At 41.3% G+C, this 21,824-nt stretch overlaps 1 protein-coding gene across 6 annotated transcripts in view; it reads right to left on the minus strand.

The window, feature by feature from the left end:
* The window catches only part of dgkza (diacylglycerol kinase, zeta a), a 66,657-nt gene that overhangs the window by 43,696 nt on the left and 1,137 nt on the right, over positions 1-21,824 (minus strand). For 2 of the 6 annotated variants that reach the window (XM_034677447.1, XM_034677446.1), the window contains exon 1: positions 7,268-7,357. The exons of 2 other annotated variants lie outside the window; for them this stretch is intronic. Coding sequence is in view for 2 of the 4 variants with exons in the window: in XM_034677450.1 (XP_034533341.1) it covers positions 9,003-9,319 (317 nt within the window). In the remaining 2 variants the exon portion in view is untranslated. Of the gene's footprint in view, positions 1-7,267; positions 7,358-9,002; positions 10,883-21,824 lie in introns of those variants that run through there. 2 more of the 6 variants (XM_034677450.1, XM_034677448.1) reach the window with 2 other exon arrangements.

Here is a 21,824-nt window from a genome sequence, read left to right on the forward strand (position 1 = left end):
TGACGACACAACTATTGCGTCTTCTTGCACCTGTTTGATGACTAAGACACTCCAGATATGAAACCGGTTTAGTCTTATCTGAACGAATCAGGACTTTGGACTTCCCGCCCTGGTGCATTTAATCTAGATTGTATTAATATCAGGAAGCTCCACGTAAGTATTTCACAAAAAGTAAACGATGCTCATGCAAAGAAAAGTTGAGCTGCGTCTAATCTTTGTAAATGCACATCCTGTATGTGTCTGTGAATCCTGGATCACAGAGTCCACCATGCTCCGCGAGGAAACACCGATGGGGATCTCATCGTATCACTCAGATCCCTGAGGTATTCAGTGATCATGATTCTGCTGAGTCTGAAGTATCAGTTTATGCTTCAATCAGCAGAAGCCAAAGCAAGAGGTAAACTGAGGAAGATTTGTTTCAAAATGAAAACAAATCGCTTCTTCAAAAAGGTCTGAGGTACGGAGGCTGTGGAGCGATGTTACATAACCTCTCAGCCTCAGGATGAAGGAAGGAAATAAAGGAGAAGAACTTTAACTGGTTTCTAGAGCGGTGACATTTTTATACGGTCAAGTGAATTTATTTAATCGTGCCAACTTCCATAATAACTGGAAAGTTTTCAGTGTTGCATCAAACAATTAGGAGGAAGACTAAAACACCGGAAGACTGTGTCGCTTTAAGCCCCTCCTACCTCTCACCCTGTGACATGATCGGCTGTTCAATACCATCTTCTACATTTGTCATATTTATTATTGAGAAAAATTATATCACCATGATTAGCGTTATCGACTTATCGCCCAGCCCTAGCTGTCGGTTATGCAAGCTGGACAGGATAACCTTTAACTGAGTGTACATGTGGTCTAAATGACTCATTCGACCAAACTGTGAGCAAATCTTTTTGCATATGATACATCAAGCTAGCAGGGCTGAAACCACAAAACACAATAGTCTAGCTGTGTCATCATGAACTGTGCTTGTGTTCTTTATAAGCTGTCAGCAAAACATCAAACATGTTGTGTTTCCTGCTGCAGATCTAATCTAATGAAGTTTAGAGTCGATAATAAAAGCTTCAGGTGTTGGTTTCAGATTGTTTCTAAATGGAGGATTACTCCTCACTTACAAGAAACAGAAAGCCAAACCACACAGCCACAGAGTTTCCTCCCCCGGTGCAACAGATGCGACCACAGCTGAGAGAGCAGGTCCCAAATAGCACAAGATGAGAAAAGGACAAAGCGTGAGCAGTTCAGGCCTCCACGCTGAAACCACTGCACGGTCTGACAGGAAGTCCTAATGCAGACTGAAACCTCTGCTGTTCACTTAATCCCCCCAGTGACGTTCAACAGACCGGCTCTCCATCTCATAATGCAGGACCACAAAAGGTCATGGGTCGACACGGTGAGGACTGAAAGAGAAGCTACCAACTGTCAGTCTGTGGTGAGATAGGAGCTCCTTATACAAGCCACATGAAATCATGAAATGTTAGTTTAACACACAGAGGATAGATTTATATGTTGAGTCTGGTTCTGCTCAAGGTTCTGCCTGTTAAAGGAAGTTTTTCTCGCCCCTGTAACTAGCTGAATACTGCGAGATGCGATGCTCATGATGGATTAAGATTAGATAAGACTGAATCATTTCTCTCTCTCTTGTTCTCCTCTATCGCTCTTTCCAACCCCAACACAGTCGAGCCAGATGTCTGCCTAACATGAGTCTGGTCCTGCTGGAGGTTTCTGCCTGTTAAAGGAAGTTTGTCCTTGCCACTGTGACTTGCTAAATACTGCGAGGTGCGATGCTCATGATGGATTAAGATGAGATCAGACTGAGTCTTACCCTATCTTGGTGTTGGGTCTTAATTAATAATATAACATAGAACATGGTCTAGATGGTAGACGGACACACCCACTTCATGACATCACAAGTAATGCCACCCCTATATTACGTTGCAGGGAATAATGTAGTTTGTTTTCATCGCTGTGACCGCTCTCCATGTTCAGGAAGGCCACAGAGTCTCATAAGCAGATAATGTTCAGAGCTGATTTGATACACTTTCGTTTGCACTTAGCCAAATTTGTATGTTTCCGTTAAGCCGGGCTCCAACAACAGGAAGTTTAGGACACTATATCTCTGTTCAACCCTCTGAGAGCTCCAAGAGCAGTCAGGTATGTTTAACCCAAATAAACATGCAAACAGAGAGGTTTGAAGATGAGTCATAAATGTAATTTCAGTTTGCCTGTACTTTGCTCACTCTGCCTTTTTTGTTGCATAGTAAATATTCAATGCTTTGCAGAGACCTACCCTCCAATCAAACCACATGTCCCCTGATTCTTCCCACTTCATCTTCCCTCTTTCATTTGCCACCAAACAACTCCATTTGTTTGGTGTGTGCATGACTGTGTGCTGCTGTTACGTAACAGCAGCCTTCTGCAGAGATAATCCCCGACCATAACCGTGGAAGTGAAGGGAGAGATGAGAGCACTCAGTCACAGAGCATGACCCACCTGTGCGTCAGCATGAGTTGAAACCGAGATATTTTTCAATCAGCACGCGGGAGGGACGGAACATCTTCCCGTCTCTTGTTTCCAGAAATAGAAACGTTCTATTGAGCGGGGCAGGATTTATTTTTAAAGACGGAGGGGGAAATAAACTTTACAGTCAGGGCTGGAGGCTGGAGCAGGAATGAAATCAAATATGTGACTGTCATCCACCGTGCAATCTTATAATGATACATTCATGCTCTTTTTAGTACAAATTTAAGGGGATTATTATCTGCTTTACAGAACATCTAGATGTTATTTTAAAGGAAAGGAAATGTTTTATATTCTGCTGATGATCAAGGTGACATTCTCCAGTTAGACGGCACCACTATAGTGGTACTGATTGCACCATTAATGCACCAATCTCTGGTTAGATGGTACAGATAGAGCGATAATGACAACAACACACCAGTTGGGTGGCATGAACTTCATAAATGTTGCACATATGGCAAGCTGGATGGTCCCAATGGCACTGATATGGCACCAAGACTCCAATTAGATGGTATAAATACAGCACAAGGACACCAGCACTCTGGTTGTGATGCGCCAATTTCACCAATTTTTCATAAATGGCACCAATATATAAGTTGGATGACACAAATAGTGTACAAACTGCACATTTTTTTCACATATGGACCAAACTGAATAGAGTACAAAAACAAAATAGATGAGCGTCAGTCTTCTTGTCCGTCCAGAAAGACCTGTTTTTTTAAGTTAAAAGCATATCAAACCTCTTTTGAATACTTAACCAGTTCTAGTGGACTGCCTGGATGCACTTCATGGAAAGAATAAAGAGGTTTTGTCCGTGTGTGTGTGTGTGAGTGCAACTGTGTTTGAGTCTGACCAGAGCTCTGTGCTGTTGGGTTAAATATTTACATGGAATAAAGGGAACACTATGCAAATACACAGACATAAAGAGAGTTCTAAAGCAATGGGGTTTTCCACTTCTCTGTGGCTCTTATGTTCACTTTTACAAGACTGATGTGGTTTACATCAAGAAGCATGATAATGTTTTGTCTGAAGAAAAACAATGAATGGGTAGTACTATCATACTATCACTAATGCTCGTAAAACCAAAGAATGATTGCCTCTGACATTTAACTCCACTTCATTAGGACTTCCAATAACACTTAAATTTACGAAGCACCTCATATCTTCAGTTCCAAGTCAAACCATGTAGGACATTTCTCTCTGTGTATCCTTTTAAAGACTTCAAACTGTGATTAACTGTGCCTGCTGGAACTCATCCAGTTTGCGTTAACAGTTCATCTCCTTATTAAAAAAAAACATATTCCTTTTAATGCTTGACAAATAACAGATCTAACTACTGGAATACGGCAAAGAATAAAAAAGTCAAACCAGGAGCAAGCTGCACTCTGAGCACACAAAGTGAAAGTGTCATGGATGCTGTCAAATATTACGCCCCAATCCAATCCCCTTCTTCTCTGCAGGCGTGTTACTGAATGTCAGCTCCAACATGGATCTGTGTGTCAAACAGAGCTGGGCCTAAAGCTGACCTTAGATCAAAAACTCTCTCTGTAACATCACATAAAAATGGCCTCCAGACACCACGGATATAGGCATGAAGCTTGCATGTCACAAGCAATGAAAAATACTTGTCCTGGAAAGTATCCAGAGAAACTGAATTCACTACAAGTGCAGCCATCATCTTACGACAGCATGCTTGTGGTGACTCTCAGTTTCACTGTAAATGGTAAGTACCACAGAGGCTTCTCTCTGGCTTCCTTCAGCGGTATGAACCAGAAACAGAAACTGATGTTCTTGTAATTGATGGGTCTTAAGTTTGCTGAAATAGCATCATGATGCAGATTAGTCAAAAGTCAAGCTTTGTCAGGTCTGTCCTCAAGAGGAGAGGAAAACTACTTTTACAATGTTTGTTGAATGGAGGTCTATGAAAGAGGATAAGGGACACTGATGGTTTTTTTGGGTCTGACCTTCTTCACAGAATGTTTGATGTCAGAATTCTAGAAATCTGTCTTTGAGACAGTCAGGGATACAGGAAGTCAGGAAATCTAAACGCTGATTGACCTAAGTGACAAAGCAGATCGAGGAGATTTGTGTCTCAGTGTAAATGTTTGATCTAGATAATCTAATGTAAGATCTACGATAAGGTGACCCAGCACCAGAGTGAATACTGGCAGAGTAGCATCATATCATCATGCTAACAGAGCCATCACTGGACACGAACGCCACATTGGAAGGATTTCACCTGCTGTAGGTGGACAGGATACAGGAGAGCAAGACTGAACTAACAGGGGAAGAAAGCCAGCTCAGTCCTGGACCCTGTGGAGGTGGTGGCTGACAGGAGAATTATGGCCAAGCTGTCGACTCTGATGAACATTTCTTTCCTATATATATTCTTGTTGAAATTCTTGTTCTGTACACCTTCTTGTTTGCTGCTTTAACTCCATGAATTTCTCATTTGTGGGATGATAAAGGAGTATCTTATCTTAGAACAGATTGACAACCATGGGAGCTGGGATGTCATTACTATGGATTGTGCTCCTCCTGCTTTTGCTCTCCATACACTGTTTTAACCTGCAGACGCCTGATTGGCCAACACAACCCAGACTACAAACAGACTACAATAATATATCTGATTCAATGAATTAGATTATTCATATAAGAGACCTTGTTTGATTTTCTTACTGTTTCAGGTGTGTATGGTGTGTGTGGGTGTGGGTGCGTGTCCCTCTCTCTCCCCCTACATGGAGATTTGTTTTCAGTCCAAACAGCGGCCTCTCTGGCACTCTTATTACTCACCCTCTCTCTGTTGTCAGCCTACATTGTGACATGTTTTCAGACTAAACAGCAACTTCTATGTCAGCCTAATGACTGGAAATACACACACTCACAAAACGTCCACAAACACACACACATAAAGTGTACCTTGGAACATTGCTCTGTTTAATCCCCTTCACTAAACATTTCCACAGTCTTAGAGTGTCTTTTTTCTGAGTCTACTTCTCTAAACAACCCCTTGATTTACTTGTTTTAGTTTTAACCCTGAAAAACACGGTTTGACTTTGTGGCTACACGAGTGAGCAGCTGCTCTTTTTTAATGGCTTGTCTTGGACCCGGACCAAAACAAGCACATGTGGGACACTGCGGGCCACCCCTGACACATAAAACATGCTTGTTTGTTCCTCTGCAAGCATAAAAGATGAAAAATAATGACGTCTTTATCGGCTGTCTGAGGAGGGAGTGGTATCTCTGCATGCATACTGTGCAAAACAGACCCAAGAGTATGATCCGAAAAGCACACAGAGTTGAAGCAGGTGGGGACAGATCTAAACTCTGGGGAAGTAAGATCGGACACAAACATCTCTGTTCACCAGCAAGACTCTAACTTTGTCAGTTTAGTGCTAGACAGTTTGTCTGCAGCCAGGTCTGTACGGGTGCTGCTGCTGCTGCTGCTTCTGGAAAACAACACTGTAAGAGTGGAAAAAGTGAAGCAGAACAGCAAAGATGTGACTCAGGCCGAAGCATAAAGGCTCCTCAGAGCTGCATGGACAAGTTTCTTTGGGATCATTGCCATGTAACGCACTACCTTCCCATTGCACTATGCACAGCTGCCACGGTTGATGTGATTGATTAATGCCAATGATATATCTCAGACGAGGTTTGGTTTAGCGGTGCCGGTTGATGCAATCGTCTTTGGTTGACCCCAGCCATGACCCTGTGCTGCATTTGTCCCCTGCCGCCACTCTCTACCCCGCACACTTCCTGTCCCTCTTCTGCTGTCCCATCCAATCATATCCCAGAAGAAAAGCTCAAATATGTCCAACAACATGTCCGAGAATAACTGCTTCGAATTTTCCAAAAGGCCTTATGAGGCCAAATCTCCTCCTCTTCCAACAATGATGATTTTAACCACAGTTGGTGAAATTTAAAGCCTCCTAAGGACATTTGCACGGTCGGTTTTAAATAAATATTATTATAATTAGGATTGTTTCTTTTTTATTTTATCTACTTATTTGTGTTCTTTTTTGTAAAAAAAAATACCACTTGCATTAATAGTTCAAATGTGAAGAAATTTTTAAAAAAAAGAACCTTTAATATATTTAAATTAAATTAAATAAAATGTGAAGTTCGTGGGAACATTGAGGCAGCTCCTCACTAGAGTTCTTGACACTTTTTTTAGTTATAAATAAAAGCCTTCATTCTACATTTGCATGGTTGTGAAAGTGCAAAATGACTGCAAACAGATGTGATATCAGCTCACACTTCACATATGAGCCATCATATCAGTGATCTGTATATCTCCTCTCGTTTAATCACTTCAATCTGACATCGGCCAGTCTTCAGAGCAGGAGCTGCAAAAGTTTTAAGAGAGATAAATTATGTTGCATTTAGATTTTCTTCAAAGAGGGCTAAGTGACTCAAACGAGGCGATACTGAGGAGGCGGTTTCTCCTCCTCCTCCTCGGAGCGTTAACCTCAGCTGAAGCCTGAAGTTGTTGGAAACACTGAAGCTGTTGCATGACCTTGTTTTTGGATAGGTTGTCTGAAATAAGCTCTCACATTAAGTTATGTTTAAAGTGAGGAGGAGCGCAGCACTGCATCACAAACTGAACTCTTCATTCAACTTCACTGAATGCAACATGACTACAGAATAAAGTTCTTCAACATCAACATTTAAGAATCACAAATGAGCCAATAAAACACTTCTGTCGTTACAAATGTTCTCAAAAAGGAATAAAAAGTGAGGAGCCAACCTGACGAGGAAGAAGACAACTATCCATCCATGCTTCCAGCCCTCTTTCTCATCTATTTATCCGAGCTCACGCTAAACCCTTGAGTACAGGGACCGCTAATGGGGAACAGAGAGAGAGAGGGAGAGAGAGAGAGAGAGAGGGAGGGAGGAGGGAGGGAGGGAGGGAGGGAGGAGAGACACCACCAGTGTGAAAGGAGAGAGAGTGGGCGTGGCTGAAAGAGAGCGAGCCTGAGAGAGGACTAAAATAACTTAGTGTACTTCCTTGTCAGGCTGATAAATATTCCCCCCGCACATTCACACAGGAACTCGTGTTTCTAGTGAGGACTGTGGGTGACACAATGCACCTTCAGCACCTTCCTCTCGACCTGTTTAAAGTTTGTACATAAAGAAGTAAAGACAGGAGGAAATGTTTTATAAAATCAACAAACATAGGCCCCAAAAAATCACTGAGTGTCACATTTCACAGAAAAGGTGACCTACATCCTCGTTCTGCAGCACGCTGTTTGTGAGTGATTCATGGGGCAGACACACAAACTAAATAAAAGATGACTAATAGGATTTCCAATACAAAGACGTGCCATTCACACGCGCAGAGAGACAGACAGAGAGAGAGAGAGAGAGAGAGAGAGAGAGAGAGAGAGAGAGAGAGAGAGAGAGAGAGAGAGAGAGAGAGAGAGAGAGAGGACCTTCTCACGCTGGCGTTCAATGACTTGTGATTTTCTAATCCTTCCTTCTTGTTTCAGAAGAAAATGAAGAAGAAGTCATACTCAGAGATACATTTGCGCCTCATATCCTACTGTATAATGTCCCGCCATACCATAATATGTCATAGCATGTCATGTCTTATCCAAGCTGTAACCTGCGGTCTAAAAAATATGAAGCCAATGCAGAAGTGCCAAAAACTGAATAAATAAATGTGGACATGGGTTTCAGAATGCTGTGAACAACTTGTGCAGCCTTTCTTATTTCCCCTGATGACCTCACCAGTACAGACTCATTCGAACACCATGATATGTAATAATGAGGTTCAAAAATATGAACAGAATAATATAATATTTCAGCTTCATACTTAAAGAAATGACTCAGGTCTCCACTCGCTGCACCATGATCGCTCTATTCCCTCCAATGACACACTGACACTTGTTTACTCGAGCGTCCAGCCAAGCTGGAGGCAGGACTGTCATCGTTGTTGCTGTTGGCATGACAACTGCAGCCTCTGTTGCCGTGGGAATCATGTCCCCCTGTCCACATGATGACTGGTGACCCATCGGCAAGGTTAGAAACACAAGCACACAAACGTGATCCGGATCAGTCGAGCAGCAGTGTGGGAAGACTCATGACTGTACGTGTGAGGTATCTGCTTTGAGTGCAGGTGTGAAGCTCTGCAGTTAAACTCGTATGTGTGTCAGAGACGCTCTGCAGCAGAAGCAGCATGTGTGTGTTACCGGGCCGGGGTGTCACTGCAGCTGTGAGCTGTCAAAGCACGGCTTGCAAGTCTCGCACATCTGTTCACATCCTGTCTAATCAGGGCAGAGGCTCAGACTCAGGCGATGGCTCCACCTGCTGGTCTACATGTGTTACTACCATGAGTAATCCTTAACCTCTGTTTATGAGCCAGGTCGTTCAAAAAGTTTAACCCAGACCAGGAAGGTTTTACCAGATTAAACATTCAGGGTCCTGCTGCGCCCACACACCCTAAGTCCCTTTAAGCCCCCCCCTCCCTCCCTCCCTCTTACCTCCGGGTGAAGATCTTGAGCCCGGTGAAAGACTTGGAGCAACCTGTCGGCCCCTCCTTCTCCTCCTCCACACGGATCGGAGGTGGAGAAAGGACAGCCGGGAAGATCGAGGATGAAGAGGAGGGCAGGGAGGAATTAGAGGAGGAGGAGGCGGAGCTGAAATATCCATCACACCCTTGGAGTAAATGTTCTCCTTCTCTTTCTGTCTCCTCTTTTGATTCGGGTTCACAAGCTGCTCCGTGTTCCATCAGAACAGGGTCCAACATGAGGTCTGGATCCATGGCACGAATTTGCTCCATTCTTTTGGTCTCATGCATGTCACATTGTGGGAGGGAGTTTTGTGGCTCTTGCAGAATTTGGGATTTGGAAGTGTTTCCTCAGATACTGGACTAGCCTCTGGGACTTCAGCGTGTATCAAAACAGTCAGTGTGTGAAGGTGTAAGAGTCGGATGTGTGATCGATAACCCTGAGACAAAGACTTCCACGCAAAGGCCTGCACCTGAGTCCATGCAACAATCACTACATTTAAGACCTCTTCTGCAGCTGAGCTTTGAAACAAGTAGCAGGAAAGTCTTGCACTAAAGGTCTAAAAGCATGCACTGCACTGTGAACTCAAAGCACACTTACACTTAAAGACCCATGTGTACTCAACTCACTTCCTAAATACTCAAGGTGCTGCACTTAAAGTGTTGCAATGAGGGCTGATTCAGTACAAGGGTGCAATGCAATAAACCACTGCTTAAAGGTCGCTTCTGGAGCCGTGATACTGAAGGAACCGCAAAAGAAGTCTTATTAATGAAGCCTCATCGATGAAAAACTACAAGTAATCTCCGTGCAAAAGTTTCCCTCCTCTCTGGTGTGACGATAGCAGGAGAGACTGCATTAAAGTACTTAAACAGGGCTTTAATGACCTGCACGGACTTTTCTAAAAGAGGCTCTTTGATAAAGAACTACAAGTGAAGGATTACACAAGGGGTTGTGCTGAAGTTTCTAAGTTTACAATGGAATTCAAAGCAAATAATTGAACTTAAATGACTCCTCTGTGGTCTCAAAGTACGGCGGTGTCGGCATCATTAAGGGTTGGAGATAAAGAAATGCAAACACAGGAGAGTCTAGAGATAGGAGCACAAGTTTCAGAACTCCTCTGACGCTGTGATTTACAGCAGATTGCAGAAAGCTTTATGATCAAACTGTTCTTCGAAAGAGGGGAAAACTCCCTCAGATCACTTCACTGTTTACTTAAAGAACTCCTCCCCTATAGTGCGATAAGAGATCTGCTAAATCACACACACTCTGCTGCAAAACTTAAAGAGGAAACCTGAAAACATTCAACACGTTCGAGTGATTTCTCTGCTCTGCTCCAGGACTTCAAACATGGCTACCCTCCTGAAGCTACAAAGTCAATAATCCACATGCCAAAGGTCTTTTACAAGACACAAGGTGTGTGCATGTGTGTATATGTGTGTGTGTGAGTGTGTGTGTAGAGATTAGTGCTGGGTCCTGAGGGAGAGATAATCCTCCCCTGCATTCCTCCTCACGTCTCCCTGCAGTAGTAGAGCTGTCAGCAGCAGTCGTATCACTAACAGAGCTGTAGTACTCCACTTCTCTGTTTCTTCTCTTCCTCCTCTTCTTCTTCTCCTCCTCCCTTCTTCACCAACAGTTTCCTCCCCTCTTCTCCTCCTTCCTCGCTCTCTTCTTCTTCTTCTTCTTCCTCTTTTTTACTTTCTTCCTGAGTTTAATTACTCTCCATGTGAGCCGCACACTGACACCCTCGCACACACACACAGCCGAGTCACACGCTGCTTCACACACACACACTTCGGTAAACACACACACACACACACTGATCCTCTCCTACACGCCCGGCTAAAACCAGGAAGTGGATAATGAAAACAATCAGGGCCTCTCTGAGAGCTGTCCCGCCTCCTGCCTGACTGAAACTCAACCTCTGACTTTCTGACTTTCTGACTTTTTGATCTTTGGATCTTAAAGTGACCAAAACTGAACTCTCTGAAGTTTTAATGGATTCATTCAAATCTGGATTTCACTTAGGAGTGGGTGGAGACCAAAACTGGATCTAAAAGAGAACAAACTGGGGCTGCTTCTGCGGGAAAATGATGGTTGAATTTCAAGATTTAGAAGCCATTTTTCAACTTTTTTCTGTCCCTGTGCTCAAATATAAACAACTTAAAGGAGTATGTCCAAAACATTTACTAAAAGCACAAAATGTTACATTTTCCAAGCTTTAGTCAGGACGTACCTCAAATTAAGAACATTACTGAGTAAAGCATTCATTCTGAAGGACAGAACCTCCACTTACAACCTCTAAAGACGACTAAAATGACATCTGAGCAATAAATCAATGACAAAAAAAGAACGTTTTTGGTGCTCCATGTTTGTGAATATCTTGGTTTCAAGTTTGAAAGGTAATCATGTGACTGACTTTCTTTCTAACCGCACCACAAACAAACATCCCCTCTAGTTCATTCCAGCTGCACTCCTCTTCTCTGTGCACTTCTAAAAATGTCCAAATGAGGGCACTGTACACCAGACAGAGCGCCAGATCATCTCTGAGAATTTCTTCAGTCCAGTCCCTGGGTTCCCTGTGAGTGTATACTAATTATTTCTACAGTAGACGGTTAAAAACATACACAAGTTCACTGAAATGCTCATCATTTTAATAAAACAGTCTCCTGATTGGGACTGTGCTGTCCTGACTTTGTACATTCCACAGTTTTGCAAAAGACAAATCCCTCTCTGAAGATAAGAGTGCATTTTTCCAAAGCTACATGTTTCTGTCCAAGATTTCTGAGCGTCATCCTGAACCCAGATAAGATAAAACCTCAGACTTGAGATGTTTCTGTAACAAGGCTTAAAAATGTCTTTAATATTTGCCCTGTCTCACTACACTACTAATGATCTCTTTGAATTGGTCTGAGAGTCCCTCTGGAGAAACTCATGACCTCCACCATAAATCAGACTAACTCTGGAGACGGTGAGAGCCTTGGCACTATTTCACTTTATCAGACTTTGATGCATCTCCTCTTTAAGAAACTATTACACTGACCCAGCTCTTACTCTGTGCTGTTCATTTATTATTGTCGTATTACTGTGCGATGGTTACATATTTGCACCTGTGTTCAGGCATGGATATATATAGTATTATATTATGTGCTATAAGGAAGTGGGAACATTTCCATATGCAATAAAGGACGTTAGAAAGTTCATGTTAAATAATAAAATATATGCATAACAGTCAAGTGTGAAAACAGAGGTGCAAAAAAAAGGCTGCAAGGTTTTCATGTGCAACAATAAATGTCATGTGTAATATAAGATGTGCATTTTGCATGTGTTTTAATAAATGTGGAAAATGTTAAAGTGTTCAATGTGCATGTGTTATAAAAGAGATACACAACACTCATGTGTAATTAGAGATGTGCAAAGACTTGCAAAAATAAATGTGGTATTTAAGATGTGCAAAATATTGATGTGCAATAACCACATCAATATCTTTAAATGTTTATAACCTATCTATTGATCTTTTATATATTTTTATTTTATACATATTTTTTTCTATATATTAATTTGTTTTTCTTCTATTTTATAGATTTAATATATTTATTTTTTATCTTATATATTTATTTTTTCATTCTATTTATCTTATTTTTTTCTAGAAAGCTATAACTGTATTTCTTTTGTATTTTTGTGATTCAAATATAACTCATTTTCTATCACTCCTCCATCTTTTATACTTTTTAAAGCAAACTCTGATCCACCTGCCGTGTCTTTAACCTGTGCAAATACCAACAAACATCTCTTCTACTCTATTCCATTTGAAGTGTTTGAATTGTTACATTCTTCACATCCTCTGTTGTTGATTTAGGGTGAATTGTTTTAGTTTCACTCTCCTTTTTATTGTTTATTATCTTTTTAAAGGTCACTGTTTTCAAAAACGAACGTTAATGTTGACAGCAAACAAAAAACACCTCCTCCTCCTCCTCTCGTTGACTTCCTACCTCCTTTTTCTGTGACTTTTAAACATTGCCACACCTCCTCCTACTTTGATTTTGAGAGACAACACTCACATTTCAGCAAAAAAGAGACCAACTTGCATTAATGTATTTCTTTTTCAAGAGAGTTGTTTCTTTATATTTTCTATTTCAGGAGGAGCCCTTTAATGAGGATCATGAAGGCAGCATTATTTAACTGTACCCTGTCCTCACTGTTATATAACATTAATTGTATTTATATACAGAAGCAAACACACATGTATACGCTGTGTGTAGGTGAGTGAATAAAAGCAGCGCTGCAGGAACAAAAAAGCTTTTGTTTCTGTTGTTATGGTGCAACGTGATTATGGCTTCTGACAGACACACACAGCTCATGTTAGTGCCTTTATACACACACACACACACCTGCGACTCTGTTCCCTCTCATCCAGCGCCCACTCAGTATTTCCATGACAAATAAAACACCACTCAATGGCACGGCGCTCAATTCACAGAGATCCTTTTAACTTCCCAACACCCACCGCTGACCCACTTCTCCGTCTCTCTCTAATGAAGGACTCTGATTATAAATTGTAACATTAATCCCAAACCTGACCCCAAAGCAAACAATTTTCCTAATGAGAACAGAGAAAGGGTTCGCAGCAGTAAGCCCGTCTCTGTTCTTGTGGGGGACATTTTTCGTGACTGTGTGACACGAACATGAGAGCCGTGGCGTTAGCGGTCCTTTGTGTCCACTTAGAGCTTTCATTGATTCTGACTTCAGATAAAAACTGGACACAGAAAACTGTTTAAATCATGGATCAGAGAACGAGGCGTAGGGCTGGATGACATTTATCAGGGACATTTAAGTTCTAAATATTATATTGGTATATAATAAATGGACTAAAGCTCTTTCACATCACCTTTTCTCACCACATTCATACACTGATGCAGAGGCTGCTACATAAAGAGCCCATCAGTATTAACTAACCTCATTCTCACACAGGGGCTCAGCCACTGAGGGCAGCTCAGGGTTAAATGACTTGCCAAATGACACTCCAACATATGGATGACGTTATCTACCTGGGATGGAGAGATGACCCACTCTACCACTGAGCCACAGCTGCTCCTACTACACTATACAGTATTGCATCATGTCGTATCTTACTGTTCCATATCCTACTGTATCAATACTGCTGAACATTTGCACCAGAGAGAAACCTACCAACTGTACTGTCAAAAGTTGATTTATAGGAAACAGAACTAAACCTTCTGACTATGACAATTTATAATTTCTGCATGTCTATATTTATCAAGTTGAGTTCAGTAATTATCCTGAATAAAACACCCACCCCGATTGCAGGTTTTGCACCTGGTTCAGTTTATTTTTGCAGGAATTAAATTAATCTTTTTCATGTGGACTTCAGAGTCCAGATCACCTGGTACTGTTATATAACTGCACTCATTACAAACCTTAACGTCGACAGTGATGTATCTCTGACGGGCTCATGTCTTATTAGCTAATGGATGTTCTCTGTGGTTTAATAAGCGGAGGAATAAACGCAGAATAAATGTATTGTGATTTTGAGGAGATGAATAATGAATCCAGATCTGCTCCATCTGTCTGCAAAACTCTGTGAGCTCCATCTGCGTGCACTGAAGTTGGTGCTTACTCCTCTCATAATTCTGGATTTGGTTTTACAACATGTTCACACAGCAGAAACGAAACAGTGATGAGTTAATCTGCAGAGGATGCAGCAGGAAGTCAGCGACCTTTGACCCTTGTCCTGTGATTCTTTTGTAATGAATTAAAAATAAGTTTGTTAAATATTAAAATAAAGTCTCCACTAGATTGTGCGTGGGCGGCACTGACTGGCAACATTGATTAACCCACTTCCTGAATCCGACCCTGCAGAGTGAAAGCTAATTTACTATTGAGTCTGGGTCAATAGTGCACTGTGTTATGTGTTAGGTTCAAACTGCAGAGCTGCAAACACACAGATCGGCCACTTAAACCCTCAGCACTGATATACACGGATATGGGAACTTTTATTAACAGTGTTGAGGAGCAAAATCAAAGAAAATTCAGGTTAAATTTGGAGGTAATGGTGCCAGAATTTCAAAGCAGAAGGAAAAAGCAGTGGTGTTTTCCTGCAGTAAGATTAAAACATCTGAGTTTGCACTTCACAAACTACGCAAAGTCCAGCGAACAGAAGGAGTTTGGGCCGATTTGGATTGTTGTCCTGCACCCTCTAAGTTCCTGTTTGTCCTTTTCTGCTCTCGATCTGTGCCATCTGTGTTCGCCTCCATCTGGTGCTCTGCTCGGCTAAATTATGCAACTTTTTGGCTTCAGGCAAGAGTTGTATTGTTCTCCGTCTCCCACTCCCTCAGCTGGTCAAAGTTAAAGCATCAACACTTGTCAGCTATGATCGGTTTAATCATCGGTTTCTCGCCTGAGGTTGGGACTATCAGAAAGAGAACCAACACTAAAGGATTGAGAGGGATACCTGCTGCTATCAGAGGCTGCATCTCAATGGAGACGAGATGATGCAAAAGCGCCTTAAACCGACTTAATTCCAACATCCAGCAGGGGGTGACTCCTTGGAATACTTGAAATGTACCTCACAGCTGATTTACTCTCTCAGTAAACATCTTCCTTATGAGTTTCATCCAAAGCAAACTTCTAGGAGGTTGGATTGTATCCTGTTTTAGATTTTTATGACAAGGCAAAATCAAATTATGAGAGAAAAAGGCCAAAAAGAAAGGAAGCATGACTAACGAGCAGGTACACATTATGTCCTGAAGAAAGCACAGGATGAACCGTGAGTACCTCGTCTCATGCGGCTCCATTTAAAATCTTCCAAGGCGCATGGATATCTAATTATAGAAAATAAACACGATTAAATTCCAATCAGCGTTATAACCGCCAGGAAGGCAGCGCTGCATGTCTGATTCTTGTCTGCATCTGTCAGCTACGCCTCTTTCTCAGATAACTAACCCCGTCTGGTTTCCATCCGTTACCACCGATACTTCCTGTTAGTGTGTGGTTAGAAAGACCAGACGCAGAGGGACTGTGTGTTAGAGAAAACAACAACAACACCTGTGGGTGAAATCTTGGTGATCCTATCTGATTCTGCAGGAGGATCACAGTGAGAGTGAAATGCTCGGTGTGACAGTGACAGGGGGTTTGGGAATATAAATCAGCAGATTTAGTTCAACACAGGATGACGTACGCACACACCGCTGCAGCGCACATCCAGCTGATCCTTACACAACTCCTCTGGCGAGTCAGGAGAGCTGTGCCAGGCTGCCCCACCCCGCACACACACGCACACACAATCCCATCTGGATTACCGATGATACTAAATTATGCTGAGATTAGGCCTCATGCTGGCAGTGACATAACAAGCCGGCTGCTGAAGCTCCTCTGTGTCTGCCTGACGCTCTGATGGAAAACATCCGCTTCAATTACACATCTGGATCTTTAACGCACTTGTCATGCATCGCTCAGACCTCCTTCTGGGGCTGGTGATGTGATGCAGACAGAAGCTCCAAATCCCATGCTCTGAAAAGATAGATTACATTTACACCTGGAGACACAAAACTGTCTTTAAAACAAGGTTGAAGAGACGAAGGACACGAGGTCAAGGAGGCAGAACGAGGGAGCGATGTTGCACCGTCTGAGAAACAAGAGCGATTATGATCAGGAGCTCTGCAGGTGTTTGCAGAAGCGATCTACTAAACATTACAGCACCTTTCACTCATTTTAATCCCTGAATATGTCAAAATAACAAACAGCAGCTCTAAGTTCATTTGCAGGTCCTTGATGTTGAGACTCGGGGCGTGGTCAGAGGTGAAACATTCAACCAGAGGTGGTGAAACAATGCCGATCAGCGTGGCGTTCAGTTACCCTCTAAATAATTCAGCGTGTGTATTCATCTTTATCGTCGTCCTTGTATGTATCTGTGTTTCTATGAGAACACACCCTCAGACTTCATTCAGCCGCTTTCGCCCTGAGCAGCTGTGAGAGGAGGAGGCTTGTTTACGCAGGAGAGACTACAATCAGATTAGAGATTATCAAACACCAACTGTTTCTAGGGTAACAGACAGACACGGAGAGAGAAACTGCAGCTGAATATGAAGTCCTGACTAAATACAGTAGGAGCGCTCTGCTGAGGATACATTTCACGTTAAATCCCACAGGAGCCGCTGGGGGAAGAAAGCGCCGAGGTCAAAACACTGGAAAATAATCAGATCCCTCGACGGAGCATGAGAGGATTAAAATTCAGATTCTCACTCGGTTTGGTAATGTTTGCATGAACTGGAGGAAACCAGACGAAGAACTAACACAACAAAACATCTGTAATCCTTTCAGAGGGATTCGTGTAAGACGCAGAGGAAGGGAAATTTCATTATGGCGAGCCGAGGAGAGAGAGAGGGACGGGAAAACAGAGAAGCAGAGTTTAACTGAAGTCACAGAAATATTACTCAGATCAAAGTCAATATTCTGTCCGTTCAAATATTATCCATGAGACAACTATCCTCTGTGCGTTCATATTTTTAAAACGTATTAAATTGGACTCAGTCAAAGCAGCACAAAAACACTGTATACATCAGACTCAGATCTCAGGCATCAATACTTCATAAAAAGAAGGAAATAAATCCATAATCTGAGGAAATGAAAATAAAATAAATACATAAAAATGTAGAAAAAAATATATAAAAATTAATCAAATAATCAGAATTATATTCAATTAAAAAAATACAATTAATGATTATTTTGTTTTAAAATAAATACAATTTAATAAAATAAAATAAGTATATAAAACAAAAAGTGAAATAAAAATTAAAAAAATAAACAAAATACATAGTAATACGAATATTAAATAGATAAAATACCATTTAAAGATAAATAATGAATCAATTAATTAAATAAAATAAGAGAGGTAGTGTTTTCTGACTGTTGTGATATCAGTAAACATCATGATTAAAGTAAGAATGAAAATAACAAATAAATATACCATGAATAATATGTTCAGACCATTTCTATTCAAATTTATCTGAATAAAATGTGACTTCACTTCGACTTCTGCTCCTTTATTTCTGCATTTTATGTTAAAACCAGAAGTAAAGCAACGTTAACTTAACTATCATCAGAAAACCACGATAAAAACTCTGAGAGGACTTGATTTTGATTGATCTCCAGCTTACTTTTACTGTGAATCCATTATTTGTTCATTTAAAAATGAACTAAACAGCATTTAAGGGGGCCAAAGAAAGGTCTGCTGTCAAACTTTTTAGTAAAATCAGAAGTTCAAGACCAGAAGATTTTGACAAAAGTCAGATAATGCTGCCATCAAAGAGACCAGAAGCAACAAATATCTGCTAATCACCGTCCTTCAATCCTTTAATCCAATCCAATTAATCATTCAACTCTGAAACAAACAACACCTTAAGGCTACATTAAAGTGAACAAACACGTCATCTCTTGCCCCAGGTGTTAACTGCATCACCACACCCTGATGACAGAAATAACTCTGAATACTTCCTTTATCAACAGACGTTTACTGGCAAATGCAAACGGCTAACTCCTCACCACCATCAGGATCCAAAAAGAGAGAGCGCCAAATTCTGAGAATAAACCAAAACGATTAAAAGTAAATAACAAGTGGGAAGTTCAACAACAAGCAACGGGAATAAATTGACCCTGTGTGGATATACAGTTAATATAAACTTCACAGCAGCGACAGCCCACACACAGAGAACGCAGAGAGGAGTGTGAAGAGGAGAGATGCACGGACTGTAACTGTTTAACTGGTTGGCAGGTAGCGGAGACTAATGCTTAAAATAAAAAATGTTCTGTAGAGATTAAATCAAAGCTCTTTAAAAACTGTTAAAGTAACAAGTGCATGTCTAATTTCTTATCCTCGCCTCACCGCACTGTGAGACACGACTGATTTGCACGCTCTCCCTCTGCAGCGTGAATCTAAAATCATTTGAATATCAGGGTTTTTTTTATAGCTGTGAGTTGGCAGCAGCGAACCTGAGGGTGGCTGACGGCTCACTGTGGCTTCATGTGGCTGATGGAACAGCATGGAGGCACGAGCGTTATACCCAGGGCTCTGTCTGAAAGGTTGAATGTACAGAAGCTGAAGGAGAGAGCATGCTGTGTTTGTGCACAATATTTTTCCTTGCATTTACAGCGAAGGCGGTGTTGGGAGATCGTGCCAATCGCATCAAAATAAAGAAAGTTCTGCAGCACTGAATTAAATCTGTCATGTATGTTTCTGCAGAATGTAAACCTGCAGACTCAAGGTGTCCTTCTTGGTTTTGGTGCTGCAGCATTAGTCGGGCTGCTGGGAACTGCAAGGAAAATGTAAAAAACAGGGACAAGGCATTTCCAATCCGAGCCACAGCTCTGCACGTCAAATCACAAACAAAGCAGCCCTCGTATTTTCCTCTTCTTATCTCAAATAAATCTTTGTTTACACACGCTCCTCTTTCAGTCTTGCAGAGTGAATTCTGCAGAAGATTCAACCTTTCCAGGATGCTCATGAGGTAATTCAGCCGCATTTATAAACTCAAGTGTTAATCAGAGCTCGGGGAGGATCAGAGGATCTGATGAGTCTCAATGATTTAATTCGACATCACTTTCCCTTTTTTGTGTGTTTTTGATGGAATATGGAGCCTTGAAATGATTCATTTAAGCTGTCTAAGTTGTTTCTGATTTTCTGAACTTAAGAAACAGCTTGGAAAATGTTTTATCTGCCTGTAAATCATGAAAACTAGGCGGTGGTTATCCTGATTTAGACAGCAGAGGAAACAGCAGACTCGTTCTGTCAATAATGGAAAAGCAATCCAGCTAAAAACTCCAAAACACGTCATATTTTAATCCTCACGGATCCGTCTTCACTTTCACAATACAACCATTCATAGCTCCTGTCACTAAATTAATCAGGCAGTGATCCTTTGAACACACACGGTCACTCAAGGTAGTGTCTGGTCTGACTTGACACCTTAAACCGATAAGCTGTCTGTGAACACCAGACCAGATCTTCATACTGCTTCCACCTGGCAGGGGTCAGACGTCACCTATCAGGAGGTGTGCAAGTTCAGAGCTAATCCTAAGCCGTGTTGACACAACACAGAGGTGAGCAAACACGGAGCGCGGTTCACTGTAATGTATCTAAATCACTGTAGAGGGAGCGTTCTTATGCTGCTGTGTCGGCCATCGTGGTCGTGTTTGTCGGGGACAGAACAGGCCGCATGTACGCAGAGAAAAAGGTAAACAAAGGTGAGGTTATAAAATATATAGTCTACATTCTTTCTAGTGACCAGCAGGGGGGCGACTCCACAGGTCGTAAAATAAGTCTGAAGAATCGTCCTCCTCCTCATCCTCAGCTGATTTATTCCCTCAGTAAACATCGTCCTCATGACTTTATGGTCTCAATCTCTAGTTTCAAGTCTTCTTCAACACAGCATGATGTTCATTTAGTAAATTATGGTCCCATTTAGAGTCACAGAGACCAGAAAGAGGGCGAGGAGTCAGACAGAGGTGTAACAGACACCAGGAACATATCTTGTTTGGCGATTAGTTGCACTAAAACAAACTCTGAGGGGTCGTCTCGTTATTTTTCAGTCTGTGAATTCTATAGGAAGCCTGTTTTTGGCTAATCAAGCATTTGCTTTCCTCTAGTCCTTCTCCAATTCCACCCTATGGTCATTTCTGGTAGTTAAATTAAATTTAAACCTGTTACTTCATCAGCATATCCAGTTTAAAGACTGTTTGTTGCTAACCCAACCCCAAAAATATCAGATAAAATACAAGGATCAAGGATACATGTTACCTAGCTAACATAAGCTCATAGCTTAGCATTTGCTATCCCCACATCTCTCTTTATCTCCACTCTTTATTCAAATGTCACTTTTTGGTGTTACATTTAGTGTGAAAGCTGTTCTTTTCTGTTAGCATCCCATAAAAATACCAGTTACAGGCACCTGCTGATAACTTAGCATTTGCTACTGTAAACCAATAAACCGAATTCATCTCAAGCTTCACTCCTTTAATCAAATACGGTCACTTTATGGTTATTAAATTTAGTTTGTAGTGTTTTTGATTGATTGATTCAGACCAACAAACTATTGTATCCATCCACATCTGAATCGCATACTGTGTATGTTTTTTAATAACCTGGTGCAATTGTATCTGTGCAATAATTTCACCTCACTACCTATTCATAAGATAGAAGTGTACATAGTGTGTATATATCTGTAATATTTGCCATATTTGATTTTATTCTGTTTTAGTTTATTCTATTTTACCTTTATCATTACTATTATAATTGTTATTATATTTTTAAATATGTAAGTACATTGTTATATTCCCCTGTCCCATGCTGTGAGCTGTTGCAACAAAAGAATTTCCCCCAATGGGAGATCAAATAAAGTATATCTTATATCTTTTGTTGTTTTTTCTGTTAGTTGAAATTAGCATCCCCAAATTTTTTACATTTGCTAGCAAGACTAAGCATTTCCTAACCCTCAATTAACTCCAGGTCCACCAATTTAGCTAAAGTATGGTAATAACAGGTTGTCATATTTAGTTTTGCCCCCTTCAAGGTAAAAAACAGTCACAAGTTTACAGTGCTCCTCTTGTTTCAATACACCGTCCTCACTTCAGCTGTAGATCATCTTTTATGTGTCACAAAGCATCCTAAAAAACAAGCTATTACAGGTTTACTCTTGCACCTTCTCGCTTTGCACTTACCCCCAGGTAAGATCACCTCAGGCTCCAACAAAACAAGACACAGACAGCAAAAAGACACTTCAAAAT

This window comes from Notolabrus celidotus, chromosome 24 (assembly GCF_009762535.1).
Source record: "Notolabrus celidotus isolate fNotCel1 chromosome 24, fNotCel1.pri, whole genome shotgun sequence".
In the NCBI taxonomy this organism is placed as follows: domain Eukaryota; kingdom Metazoa; phylum Chordata; class Actinopteri; order Labriformes; family Labridae; genus Notolabrus; species Notolabrus celidotus.